The sequence below is a fragment of the Pelophylax lessonae genome, assembly GCF_965119305.1.
Source record: "Pelophylax lessonae genome assembly, chromosome: 5".
Lineage (NCBI taxonomy): Eukaryota > Metazoa > Chordata > Amphibia > Anura > Ranidae > Pelophylax > Pelophylax lessonae.
The window spans coordinates 553,768,835-553,781,033 of record NC_138772.1 but is presented as its reverse complement, the minus strand read 5'-3'; the positions used below and the strand labels follow the sequence as shown (position 1 = coordinate 553,781,033).

The 12,199-nt window shown below is 48.6% G+C and overlaps 1 protein-coding gene across 1 annotated transcript in view; it reads left to right on the top strand.

The window, feature by feature from the left end:
• Nucleotides 1-12,199, top strand: part of LOC309555793 (uncharacterized protein) — a gene marked incomplete at both ends in the record, with an annotated part of 43,010 nt that overhangs the window by 30,311 nt on the left and 500 nt on the right. The window contains one exon of the mRNA XM_082257956.1: nt 10,748-10,828. Coding sequence (XP_082114082.1) covers nt 10,748-10,828 — 81 coding nt within the window. The remainder of the gene's footprint in view (nt 1-10,747; nt 10,829-12,199) is intronic.

Sequence of the window (12,199 nt, the reverse complement as noted above, 5' to 3'; positions counted from 1 at the left end):
GAGACCCTTGTCCCTCAGGACCTGGGTCGCAACAGCCAGGCCGTTAAAGCCAGCGACTGTAAAGCAGGATGGAAGATCGGTCCCTGAGACAGTAGATCCTCCCGCATTGGCAGTCGCCACGGAGACGCCACTGCCAGGTGAACAACGTCGGCGTACCAGGACCGGCGAGGCCAGTTCGGGGCCACCAGAATCACTAGGTGCGGTTCCGAGGTTAACCTGCGGAGGAAGCCGGACAGCAACTGAATCGGAGGAAAGGCATACATCAGACGATACTGATGCCAAGGGGCCACTAACGCATCTGAGGCGTCCGCCAGCGGATTGCGCGTTCTTGCCACGAACCTTTCCATCTTTCGGTTTAGCCGAGATGCGAACAGTTCCACGTCCTGGGATCCCCACTTCGCACACAGCATTTGGAAGACCCCCGGGTGTAGGGACCATCCCCCCTGGTCCAGGGTCTGGCGGCTCAGATAGACGGCCCGCCAATTCTCCACACCCAGAAGTGAACTGCTGAGATCGCCGGGACATGAGTCTCGGCCCAAGACAGAATGTCGGTCACCACCCGGGCCGCCCGAGCACTCCTGGTGCCCCCTTGGTGGTTGATGTAATCCACCGCGGTAGCATTGTCCGTCCGTACCCGGACAGGACGACCCCGAAGACGGTCCGACCACTGGAAGAGACAGAGTTTTATCGCTCGCAATTCCAGCACATTGATCGGGAGGGAAGATTCCTCCTCCGACCAAGTGCCCTGGGCAGACAGGTTGCCCAGGACCCCACCCCAGCCCGACAGGCTGGCATCCGTGGTAATCACCGTCCACACCAACGGACGGAAGGACTCGCCCTCCGCCACCGACGGGGGCTGGAGCCACCCCAGAAGAGCCAATCTGGTCTGACGGTGCAATGAGACACTCAGATCCAAAGACTGAGGCAGTCTGTCCCACCTGGCCAGGATCTCCGCCTGGAGAGCCCGCGTTTGAAACTGAGCAAAGGGTATCGCCTCGAAGGCCGATACCATCAACCCCAGGCCCCGCATACAGGTCCTGAGTGACGAGGACGGATCGTCCCTGAGGGACTTGAGCTCGTCCTGCAAGGTCCGGAGCTTTTCCTCCGGCAAGAACACCTTTGCCTGAGCAGAGTCTAGAATCATTCCCAGAAAGGGAAGACGAACCGAAGGAGACAACGTCGATTTCTGAACGTTGATGGTCCATCCGAACTCCTGGAGCGTCTGTACCGTGGTGGACAGATCGCGCACTAGGTCCTGGCTGACACGCGATCTCAAAAGTAGATCGTCCAGGTAACCCAAGACCGCAATGCCCTGAGCCCTCAGCAGGCCCAGAACCGGCGCCAACACTTTGGTAAAAACCCTTGGTGCCGAAGCGAGACCGAAAGGTAACGCCACAAACCGGTAGTGGTCCTCTGCTATATCAAACCGAAGGTACCGCTGATGACCCTCGAAAATGGGGATGTGCAGGTACGCATCCTTGAGATCTATTGAGGCCAGGAATTCCCCTGGGTTCAGAGAAGCCACCACCGAGCGGAGAGATTCCATATGGAATTTCCGAACGCGCACAAAGCGGTTCAGCGCTGTCAGGTCCAGAACAGGACGCACTTTTGCCCCCCTTTCTGGCACAGTGAACAGATTTGAACAAAACCCCCGAAACCTGTCCTGATGAGACACCGGGACAAGCACCCTCTGAGCAAGACGGTCCTGAACCGCGTGGTGCAGGTCCTGCAGACGCCCCGGAGGCAAATGAAGATTTGAGGGAAAAAATCTGTCCGCCGGCCGGGAAGGGAATTCGATCTTGCATCTTGATCGAATGTTTTCCTGAACCCACCTGTCCGAAATTCGGAGCAGCCAAAGTTGGAGGAAACCGCGCAAACGGCCCCCCACTCCAGAAATGGGTGAGGACGCCCCTTCAGGCAGAGGCGGACTGACCCTCCGAACCGGCATAGCCTGACTTCTGCTTACCCGCCCAGAGCTTCTTCTGACTGCCCTGGGCCTTGAAGGGCTTGCCCTAGGATTGGTTCCGAAAGGCACGAAAGGACCCCTGAGTGGATCTAGGCGCAGAACCCCGCTTGCCTCGAAAGGACTTGTTCGTCGGGTTCTGGGGCAGCAAGTGCTCTTGCCTAGTGATGTCGCGAACATAAAATTCGCCGTTCGCGAACGGCGAACGCGAACATTGCGAACCGCCATAGACTTTAATAGGCAGGCGAATTTTAAAACCCACAGGGACTCTTTCTGGCCACAATAGTAATGGAAAAGTTGTTTCAAGGGGACAAACACCTGGACTGTGGCATGCCGGAGAGGGATCACACAAAAAAAAGTTCTTAAAAATTGTAATTTTTTGATAGAGAGCCAATTATTGGAAAAATTAAAAAAAAATAAAAATAAAAAATTTCTTTGGATTTAGCATCTGGGGGGTCTAAAAAGTGTACCTGTGAAGTTTCAGCTCTGTAGCATGTCCGGAACCAGAAAAAAATACGAATTAGGGTTAGGGCTAGGGTTAGGCTTAGGGCTAGGGTTAGGGTTAGGGTTAGGGCTAGGGTTAGGTTTAGGGTTAGGGTTATTTTTATGGCTAGGCTTAGAGGGTTAGGGTTAAGGTTAGAGGGTTAGGGTTATGGTTAGAGGGTTAGGGTTAGGTTTAGTGTTAGGGGCTAGGGTTAGGGTTACGGTGAGATACTTAGGGTTAGAGTTAGTAGCCCTACCCCTACCCCTCTAACTCTAACCCTCTAACCCTAAGCACTAAAAATAACCCTAACCTTATCCCTAACCCTAACCCTAGCCCTAATTCTATTTTTTTTCTGGTTCTGGACATGCCACAGAGCTGAAACTTCACAGGTACACTTTTTAGACCCCCCAGACAATAAATCCAAAGAAATTTTTTTTTTTTGTTTTTTTTTTTTTTTTAAGTTTTCCAATATTTGTCTCTCTATCAAAAATGACAATTTTTAAGAACTTTTTTTGTGTGATTTAGTGTCTAGGGGGTCTAAAAAGTGTACCTGTGAAGTTTCAGCTCTGTAGCATGTCCAGAACCAGAAAAAAAATACGAATTAGGGTTAGGGCTAGGGTTAGGCTTAGGGCTAGGGTTAGGGTTAGGGTTAGGGCTAGGGTTAGGGTTATTTTTATGGCTAGGCTTAGAGGGTTAGGATTAAGGTTAGAGGGTTAGAGTTATGGTTAGAGGTTTAGGGTTAGGTTTAGTGTTAGGGGCTAGGGTTAGGGTTACGGTGAGATACTTAGGGTTAGAGTTAGTAGCCCTACCCCTACCCCTCTAACTCTAACCCTAAGCACTAAAAATAACCCTAACCTTAGCCCCGACCCTAACCTTAGCCCTAACCCTAATTCTATTTTTTTTCTGGTTCTGGACATGCTACAGAGCTGAAACTTCACAGGTACACTTTTTAGACCCCCCCCCCCCCCAAACAATAAATCCAAAGAAATGTTTTTTTTTGTTAATTTTTTTTTTTTTTTTTTCCAATAATTGGCTCTCTATCAAAAATGACAATTTTTAAGAACTTTTTTTGTGTGATTTAGTGTCTAGGGGGTGTCTAAAAAGTGTACCTGTGAGGTTTCAGCTCTGTAGCATGTCCAGAACCAGAAAAAAAATATAATTTTTCAGTAGAGCAGGGATGGTGGGAACCCCTTTTACACCTATATGAATTTTTTTTTCTGGTTCTGGACATGCTACATATATATATATATATATTAAAAAAATACTCAAATACCAGCCCTCAAAGGGGCTTTTGGGGACAATATATATATATATATATATATACAGTGGGTACGGAAAGTATTCAGACCCCCTTAAATTTTTCACTCTTTGTTATATTGCAGCCATTTGCTAAAATCATTTAAGTTCATTCTTCTTCCTCATGAATGTACACATAGCACCCCATACTGACAGAAAAACACAGAATTGTTGACATTGTTGCAGATTTATTAAAAAAGAAAAACTGAAATATCACATGGTCCTAAGTATTCAGACCCTTTGCTGTGACACTCATATATTTAACTCAGGTGCTTTCCATTTCTTCTGATCATCCTTGAGATGGTTCTACACCTTTGTTTGAGTCCAGCTGTATTTGATTATACTGATTGGACTTGATTAGGAAAGCCACACACCTGTCTATATAAGACCTTCCAGATCACAATGCATGTCAGAGCAAATGAGAATCATGAGGTCAAAGGAACTACCTGAAGAGCTCAGAGACAGAATTGTGGCAAGGCACAGATCTGGCCAAGGTTACAAAAAGATTTCTGCTGCACTTAAGGTTCCTAAGAGCACAGTGGCCTCCATAATCCTCAAAAGGAAGACGTTTGGGACGACCAGAATCCTTCCTAGAGCTGGCCGTCCGGCCAAACTGAGCTATCGGGGGAGAAGAGCCTTGGTGAGAGAGGTAAAGAAGAACCCAAATATCACTGTGGCTGAGCTCCAGAGATGCAGTCAGGAGATGGGAGAAAGTTGTAGAAAGTCAACCATCACTGCAGCCCTCCACCAGTCGGGGCTTTATGGCAGAGTGGCCCGACGGAAGCCTCTCCTCAGTGTAGGACACATGAAAGCGCGCATGGAGTTTGCTAAAAAACACCTGAAGGACTCCAAGATGGTGAGAAATAAGATTCTCTGGTCTGATGAGACCAAAATATAACTTTTTGGCCTTAATTCTAAGCGGTATGTGTGGAGAAAACCAGGCACTGCTTATCACCTGTCCAATACAGTCCCAGCAGTGAAGCATGGTGGTGGCAGCATCATGCTGTGGGGGTGTTTTTCAGCTGCAGGGACAGGACGACTGGTTGCAATCGAGGGAAAGATGAATGCGGCCAAGTACAGGGATATCCTGGTCAAAAACCTTCTCCAGAGTGATCTGGACCTCAGACTGGGCCGAAGTTTTACCTTCCAACAAGACAATGACCCTAAGCACACAGCTAAAATAATGAAGGAGTGGCTTCACAACAACTCAGTGACTGTTCTTGAATGGCCCAGCCAGAGCCCTGACTTAAACCCAATTGAGCATCTCTGGAGAGACCTAAAAATGGCTGTCCACCAACGTTTACCATCCAACCTGACAGAACTGGAGAGGATCTGCAAGGAGGAATGGCAGAGGATTCCCAAATCCAGGTGTGAAAGACTTGTTGCATCTTTCCCAAAAAGACTCCTGGCTGTATTAGATCAAAAGGGGGCTTCTACTAAATACTGAGCAAAGGGTCTGAATACTTAGGACCATGTGATATTTCAGTTTTTCTTTTTTAATAAATCTGCAACAATGTCAACAATTCTGTGTTTTTCTGTCAGTATGGGGTGCTATGTGTACATTCATGAGGTAGAAGAATGAACTTAAATGATTTTAGCAAATGGCTGCAAAATAACAAAGAGTGAAAAATTTAAGGGGGTCTGAATACTTTCCGTACCCACTGTATATATATATATATATATATATATATATATATATCACAGAACCAAAAAAATTACACAAATACCAGCCCTCAAAAGGGCTTTTGGGGACAATAGATATATATATATCTATCCAAAAAAAACCTCAAATACCAGCCCTAGGAAGGGCTTTTTGGGGTGCTGTCCTTACAGCAGGAGTGTACCAAGAACACTGGCTAACAAGACCGGGAACACTGACTAACTGTCCCTAGCTATAACAGCAGCAGCAGCACTTTCCCTGCTCTCAGTAACACAGAAATGATCTAAGATGGATGCTGCCCTTGCTTATTTATAGGAGGTGGGAGGGTGTGGGAGGGAGGTATGCTGATTGGCTGGAAATGTGCCTGCTGACTGTGATGTTCAGGGTCAAAGTTTGCCTCAATGATGATGTATAGGAGGCGGACCGAACATCGCATATGTTCGCCCGCAGCGGCGAACGCGAACATGCGAAGTTCGCCGGGAACTGTTCGCCGGCGAACAGTTCTGTACATCTCTACTCTTGCCCCCTGTGATGCCCGTCACCAGGGTATCCACCGCCTTGCCATAAAGGCGAGAGCCAGCATAGGGAAAACCAGCAACTGTTTCTTGCGAGGACTGGTCAGCCGACCAGCTTTTCCGCCACATCAGCCGCCGGTGCAGCACCGAGACACTAGAGAGGCGAGCCACTAAAGGGGCCTCATTTAAGGCTACATCACACAAATACATGATTCCTTGGTGAATTTTTTCCACCATTTCCAGCGGGGCAGGCGGAACATCATCAGACACGAGGTTGCTCCTAGGCACCTTAGTCCATTCCGCCATCGCCTGAGCCACCAAAACGGACGCGAAAATGGGTCAGAGCCAAGAGCCCGCCACCGAATAGGAATGGTGGGCAAGAGACTCCAACCGCCGGTCCGTGGGATCCCGGAAAACCGGGGTATCTTCAGCAGGAACCAGTGTAGCCTTGTTTAACACGGCCACTGTGTGATCAACCTGTGGAGGCACACCCCATCGTGATTCCATAACCGGAGCAAAGGGATAAAGCAATTTGAACCAACTAGGCACCAGGAATGGATGTTTTAACGTGCGCCATACTTCATTAACCGTGTAATGAAATTCAGCGGGCCAGGAAAAAACCTGCGCCGACTTGCGGGTTCTGTGGGTCCCAAATGAGGACACCACGCCCGGAGGACTGGGCTCATCCTCCAAATGCAGCGTTTCCGTAACAGAAACAATTAAATCATCCATGGTCGCCCGCTCTGCAGGCGACCCCGGGGAAGAGGTATTAACCCCTTCCACCTCTGCCTCCCCCTCAGACCCCAGCGGGTCTAAGGATGAGCGAGACCCTGAAAAGGGCACGCTCGCAGCAGCAGCAGTTATATCACCATCTGAATTAGAGGAGAGAGACAATCCGAGCCTCTTTTTTAGCAGCACGTTCAGCCATCAGTATTTCCATGATTGACACCAAGGACGCCACTACAGCGTCCAAATCAGGTCTCAGAGGGGCCACAGGAGAATTGGGGACCCCCACCAGAGCTGGGGGGAATTTTCTGTCCCGATAATCCATTGCTCAAACGACAAGCAAAGTGCAAAAGAAAAAACTTTGTACTGCCCCTCTTAAGAGCGCTGCGGAGCTCGCAGCCCACCGCTACAGTGACAAAAGACCCCCAAACAGGAGAAGACAAAACTGAGCTACAATGACAATACAGAAAAAATGATTGAGAGCAATAACCTGCAGAGCCCCGCAGAGTGTTGCCACCGATGACCTAGGCTGAACATATAGGCTGCATGACTCAGGGAAAATGGCTGCCCCATTGGATTGCATTGAAGGCTCCGCCAAAATGGCCGCCGAAGCATGCGGTCGGAACGATCGTTCGGCTACCGCAAAATGGCGGCGGATGACGCCAAAAAACAGCATGAAGATAGCCCACAAAGAAGCCCAACATGCCTGCCCATTCTTAAAATGGCGGATCGCGCGGTTTTCTCCCGCTGCGGTCGCCGCACACGCAGTCTGTACCCCCCAAACACCGAAGTGACACAGGGACAGGGACCCCCAAACACACACAGCACCGCAGTGCATGTACAAGCGATCCCTGCAGGGATCGCACAGGGAGTCACACAGGCACAGACATGGGGAACACACAGCAACACAGACTGCCACCCCAGACAGAGGCCCCACACAGAAGTACTTACCTGTACCACATGGCGTGGGGAAGCCTCTCAGAACGGAAAGCCGCTGTCCTCATCTGACAGGGAATGCCGTTAGCAAGGGACATTGCACTGCATGCAGGGCAGATGCGTCCATGTGAGGTAGCCACCTCACGGCTGCATCCCTGCTGCAAGCAGGGATGGGTCGTTCATAATGCCAGGGCAAACCATAGCTGAACGCTCGATGGCGGGCTGGGGGTCCATCTGACCCTTTTGCTCTGGAGAACCAGGGCGGTCAGTCCGAATCCCAGCGCCGCATGAATCCATCTTCATCCGAAGAGTCGACTAAAACTAAAGCTGACAAAATAAACAGCTAGTAAAGTAAGAAAAAAACTGACATTTTTAACCACTTTACCGCTAAGTACTGTAATAGTACTGCGGCAAAGTGGCTCATTCCCGTCTGACGACGTAGACCTACGTCGTCAGACTCCTCCCCTGTAGGCGGAGGCGCGCTCCCGCTGTTTTCATTCACAGCGGGAGTCGGGCCAGGGGAGGAGCAGCGGCGATTGCCGCTGCTCTGCCCCGATCGTCGGGGATCTAGTGTGGAGATCCGCCCGCCTGTGTAAACACAAGCGGGCGGATCTCCATAGTGACAGGGAGTGACAGATCGGACTGTTCAGCATAGCTGGACATCCGATCTGTCCCTGTCTCACAAAGTCACCTCCCCCCCCACACGTCAGTAAGCACCAGGCATACATTAACCCCTCCCTCTCCAATAAAATTAACCCCTTCCCTTCCAGTGTCATTTTTACAGTAACAGTGCATATTTATAGCACTAATTACTGTAGTAATGTCACTGGTACCCCCAAAAGTGTCAAAAATGTCAGTCAAGGGTCCGATCTGTCCGCCGCAATGTCGCAGTCCCGCAAAAAAAATCGCAGATCGCCGCCATTACGCGCTAAAAAAAAAAACACCAAAAATGACAAAAATCTTTCCCTTTGTTAGTAAACGCAATAACTTTTGCGCAAACCAATCAAAATACGCATATTGCGATTTTTGTTACCAAACATAGGTAGCAGAAAACAAATTGGCCAAAAATTTTAAAAAAAATAGTTTTTTACATCTTTTTTGGGGGGAATTTCATGTAAAAAAATGTGAAGAATATTGTTATTTTCTCAAAATAAACGCTCTTTTTTTGTTTATAGCGCAAAAAGTAAAGATCGCACAGGTGATCAAATACCACCAAAAGAAAGCTCTGTTTGTGGGAAAAAAAGGACGTCAATTTCGTTTGGGTATGGCATCGCAAGACTGCGCAATTGTCAGTTAAAGTCGCACAGCGCCGAATCGCAAAAAGTGGCCCAGACGTAAGACAGCAAAATGCTCTAGTGGTAAAGTGGTTAAAGAAAATCAAAGAAAAAGATTAGATAGGCTGAGACTGTAGCCCCAGCACAGGGAAGCCTAACTGTTCCTGACGCTAGGCAGAAAGAAACTGAGTTGGGAGTGGTGATGCAGGGGGGGTATTGACCAGATGGGACAGCCCCCATGGGTGTGTATATGCAAATGCCTTTGTTCTTTTGACTAAGTCTTTATGCCTAGCTGTTCCTGCGGAACGGAAGTCAATACCCAACAGTGATGACTTAGAGGAGGCGGCGACTGTCGGAGGACGTAAGAGAAAAAAAGATATTGATTTTATTTGGGTACAGCGTCGCACGACCGCGCAATTGTCCGTTAAATTAACAAAGTGCAGAATCGCCCTTTTTATTACCTGCTTTTTATTACCTGCAGATCCTCCTGACGGTAGATCTCTTATTTTTCTACTTCCTGTAACGGGATGACAACAGTTTTTTTCTGGGGTGAAATCACACAGTAGCGTTGCCACCCCATGGATAAGGGGTTAGGGGTGAAATGCGTTGAAGGGGGCGGTCCTAGGGTGGGGACTATCATTTTGAACCAATTAAGAACCACCCTACAGCAGATATACAGCTACAGAGTGGCCTTCCTGTACAGAATTACAAGGATATACACTATATTGTGAAAAGTATGAGGACACCTGCCTTACGAGTGTAGGCAGGTGCAGTTTGCTACATTGCCACTAGGTGGCTCAGTGCCAGAATAGTGCCTGGTTACAGCAAACAGTGTCATCAGGTGCTGGGCCCTCCTGCAGTGATGTCAGGATTGGGTCTGCACCCACAGATACACTATATTGTCAAAAGTATTGGGACACCTTTACACACACACACACACACACACACACACACACACACACACACACACACACACACACACACACACACACACACACACACACGAACCTTAATGGCATCCCGGTCTTAATCTGGAGGGTTCAATATTGAGTTGGCCCACCCTTTGCAGCTATAACAGCTTCAACTCTTCTGGGAAGGATAGCGGCCACCCTCCAACCAGAACCGAGAAGCGTGATGTCGTTAGATAGACCACGCCCTACATGTTTCGTCATACGTGACGTCCTCAGGGTGGTCTACTTGTTTTTTTTATATTCTTCTTGGAAGGCTGTCAACAAGGCTTAGGAGTGTGTCTATGGGAATGTTTGACCGCTCTTCCAGAAGACGCATTTGTGAGGTCAGGCACTGATGTTGGATGAGAAGTCCTGGCTCGCAGTCTCCGCTCTAATTCATCCCAAAGGTGTTTTATCAGGTTGAGGTCAGGAGCACTACTAAAACGAGGGGGGGAGAAAAAATAGGTTGAGGCCAGTCAAGTTCCTCCACCCCAAACTTGCTCATCCATGTCTTTATGGACCTTGCTGTGTTCACTGGTACAGAGCCACCTAGTGGCAAAGTAGCTAACTGCACTCCATGGATAAGGGGTGAAATGCGTTGGAGGAGGCGGTCCTAGGGTGGGAAGGGGTTAATTAAAAAAAATGTTTAAACCATATAAAAGTGACCATAGTAAGCTGACCCCCCCCCCCCCCCCCCCCCCCCCGGAAGGAATGTATGGTTTGTCCCAACCAGCGGGACTGACTTTTTTGCTGGGTCTGCTTGTAAATGTGAAAAAAAATTATAAAGTTCTGTGAAATGAGAAATGGGAATTCCCCGTACAACGACCAATATACAAGATTTCTCATTATAGCGGGACATCGGTGTGATTGTATAAATGAGTAAGTATTGACCGATACGAGGATTTCTTTAATCTATATATGGTGTGTCTGCTCTTCCCTGCAGATAATGAGGAGCTGCTCTGCATATCTGACCAATCAGGAGCCTGCAAAATACGTCCTCACTTGTAACAATGTCACCCAAGAGGTAACCTGTTCCTTTACAATGTATCAATGTCATCTGCTGCAGGGAAGTCTTACCAGAGTCAGGGAATTGTGCGCAACATGTTTATAGAAGCTGTGGCAAGTCAGATAGAGCCCCACCTCTTTTCCCGGCTGGGAGACGCCCAGTATCATCTAGCGCTTTCCTCCCAAGCCTGACACCCCTTTCATTCATTGGATTTCACTTGTTTCAATCATGGAGGCTCAGCATCACACATGTCAACAATAGACCCCCGTAGCAAAATACCCTCTAATAAAAACAGCTCCACCCCTAGAACAATAGACCCCCTGTAGCAAAATACCCCCTTACAAAAACAGCTCCACCCCGAGAACAAGAGACGCCCCCAACAACAATAGACCCCCTGTAGCAAAATATCCCCTAATAAAACAGCTCCACCCTTAGAATAATAAACCAACCCCAGCAACAATAGACCCCCTGTAGTAAAATACCCCCTAACAAAAACAGCTCCACCCCTAGAACAATAGACCCCCTGTAGCAAAATACCCTCTAACATAAGCAGCTTCACCCCTATAACAATAGACCCCCCCAGCAACAATAGTCCCCCTGTAGCAAAATACCCTCTTAACAAAAACAGCTCCACCCCTAGAACAATAGATCCCCCCCAGCAACAAAAGACCCCCTGTAGCAAAATACCCTCTAACAAAAACAGCTCCACCCCTAGAACAATAGTACCCCCCCACGCAACAATAGACCCCTGTAGCAAAATACCCTCTAATAAAAACAGCTCCACCTCTAGAACATTAGACCCCATGTAGCAAAATACCCCCTAACTAAAACAGCTCCACCCCTAGAATAATACCCCCCCCCCCCACAGCAACCATAGACCCCCTGTAGCAAAATACCCCTTAACAAAACAGCTCCACCCTTAGAATAATAGGCCAACCCCAGCAACAATAGACCCCCCGTAGAAAAATACCCCCTAACAAAAACAGCTCCACCCCTAGAACAATAGACCCCTGTAGCAAAATACCCTCTAACATAAACAGCTCCACCCCTAGAACAATAGACCACCTCCCTTGGCAACAATAGACCCCCCTGCAACAAAATACTCCTTAACAACAACAGATCCACCCCAGGAACAATAGACTCCCACTCCCCCACCAGCAACAATAGATCTCCAATCAGCAAGCATGAAAGGACCCTCCAGCAGCTAGCAACAGCAGACCCTTCCCCCAACAATAGATCGGCCTTAGCAACAATTGACCCCCCCAGCAGCATAAGAGCCTCCCTCAACAATAGATTCCTCAAGCAACAAGCGTCAACAGACCCTCCAGCACACCCCACCTCCCCTTGCCATTAGATGTATTCATTGCTGAAGGTGCCGGAACGGCGTTC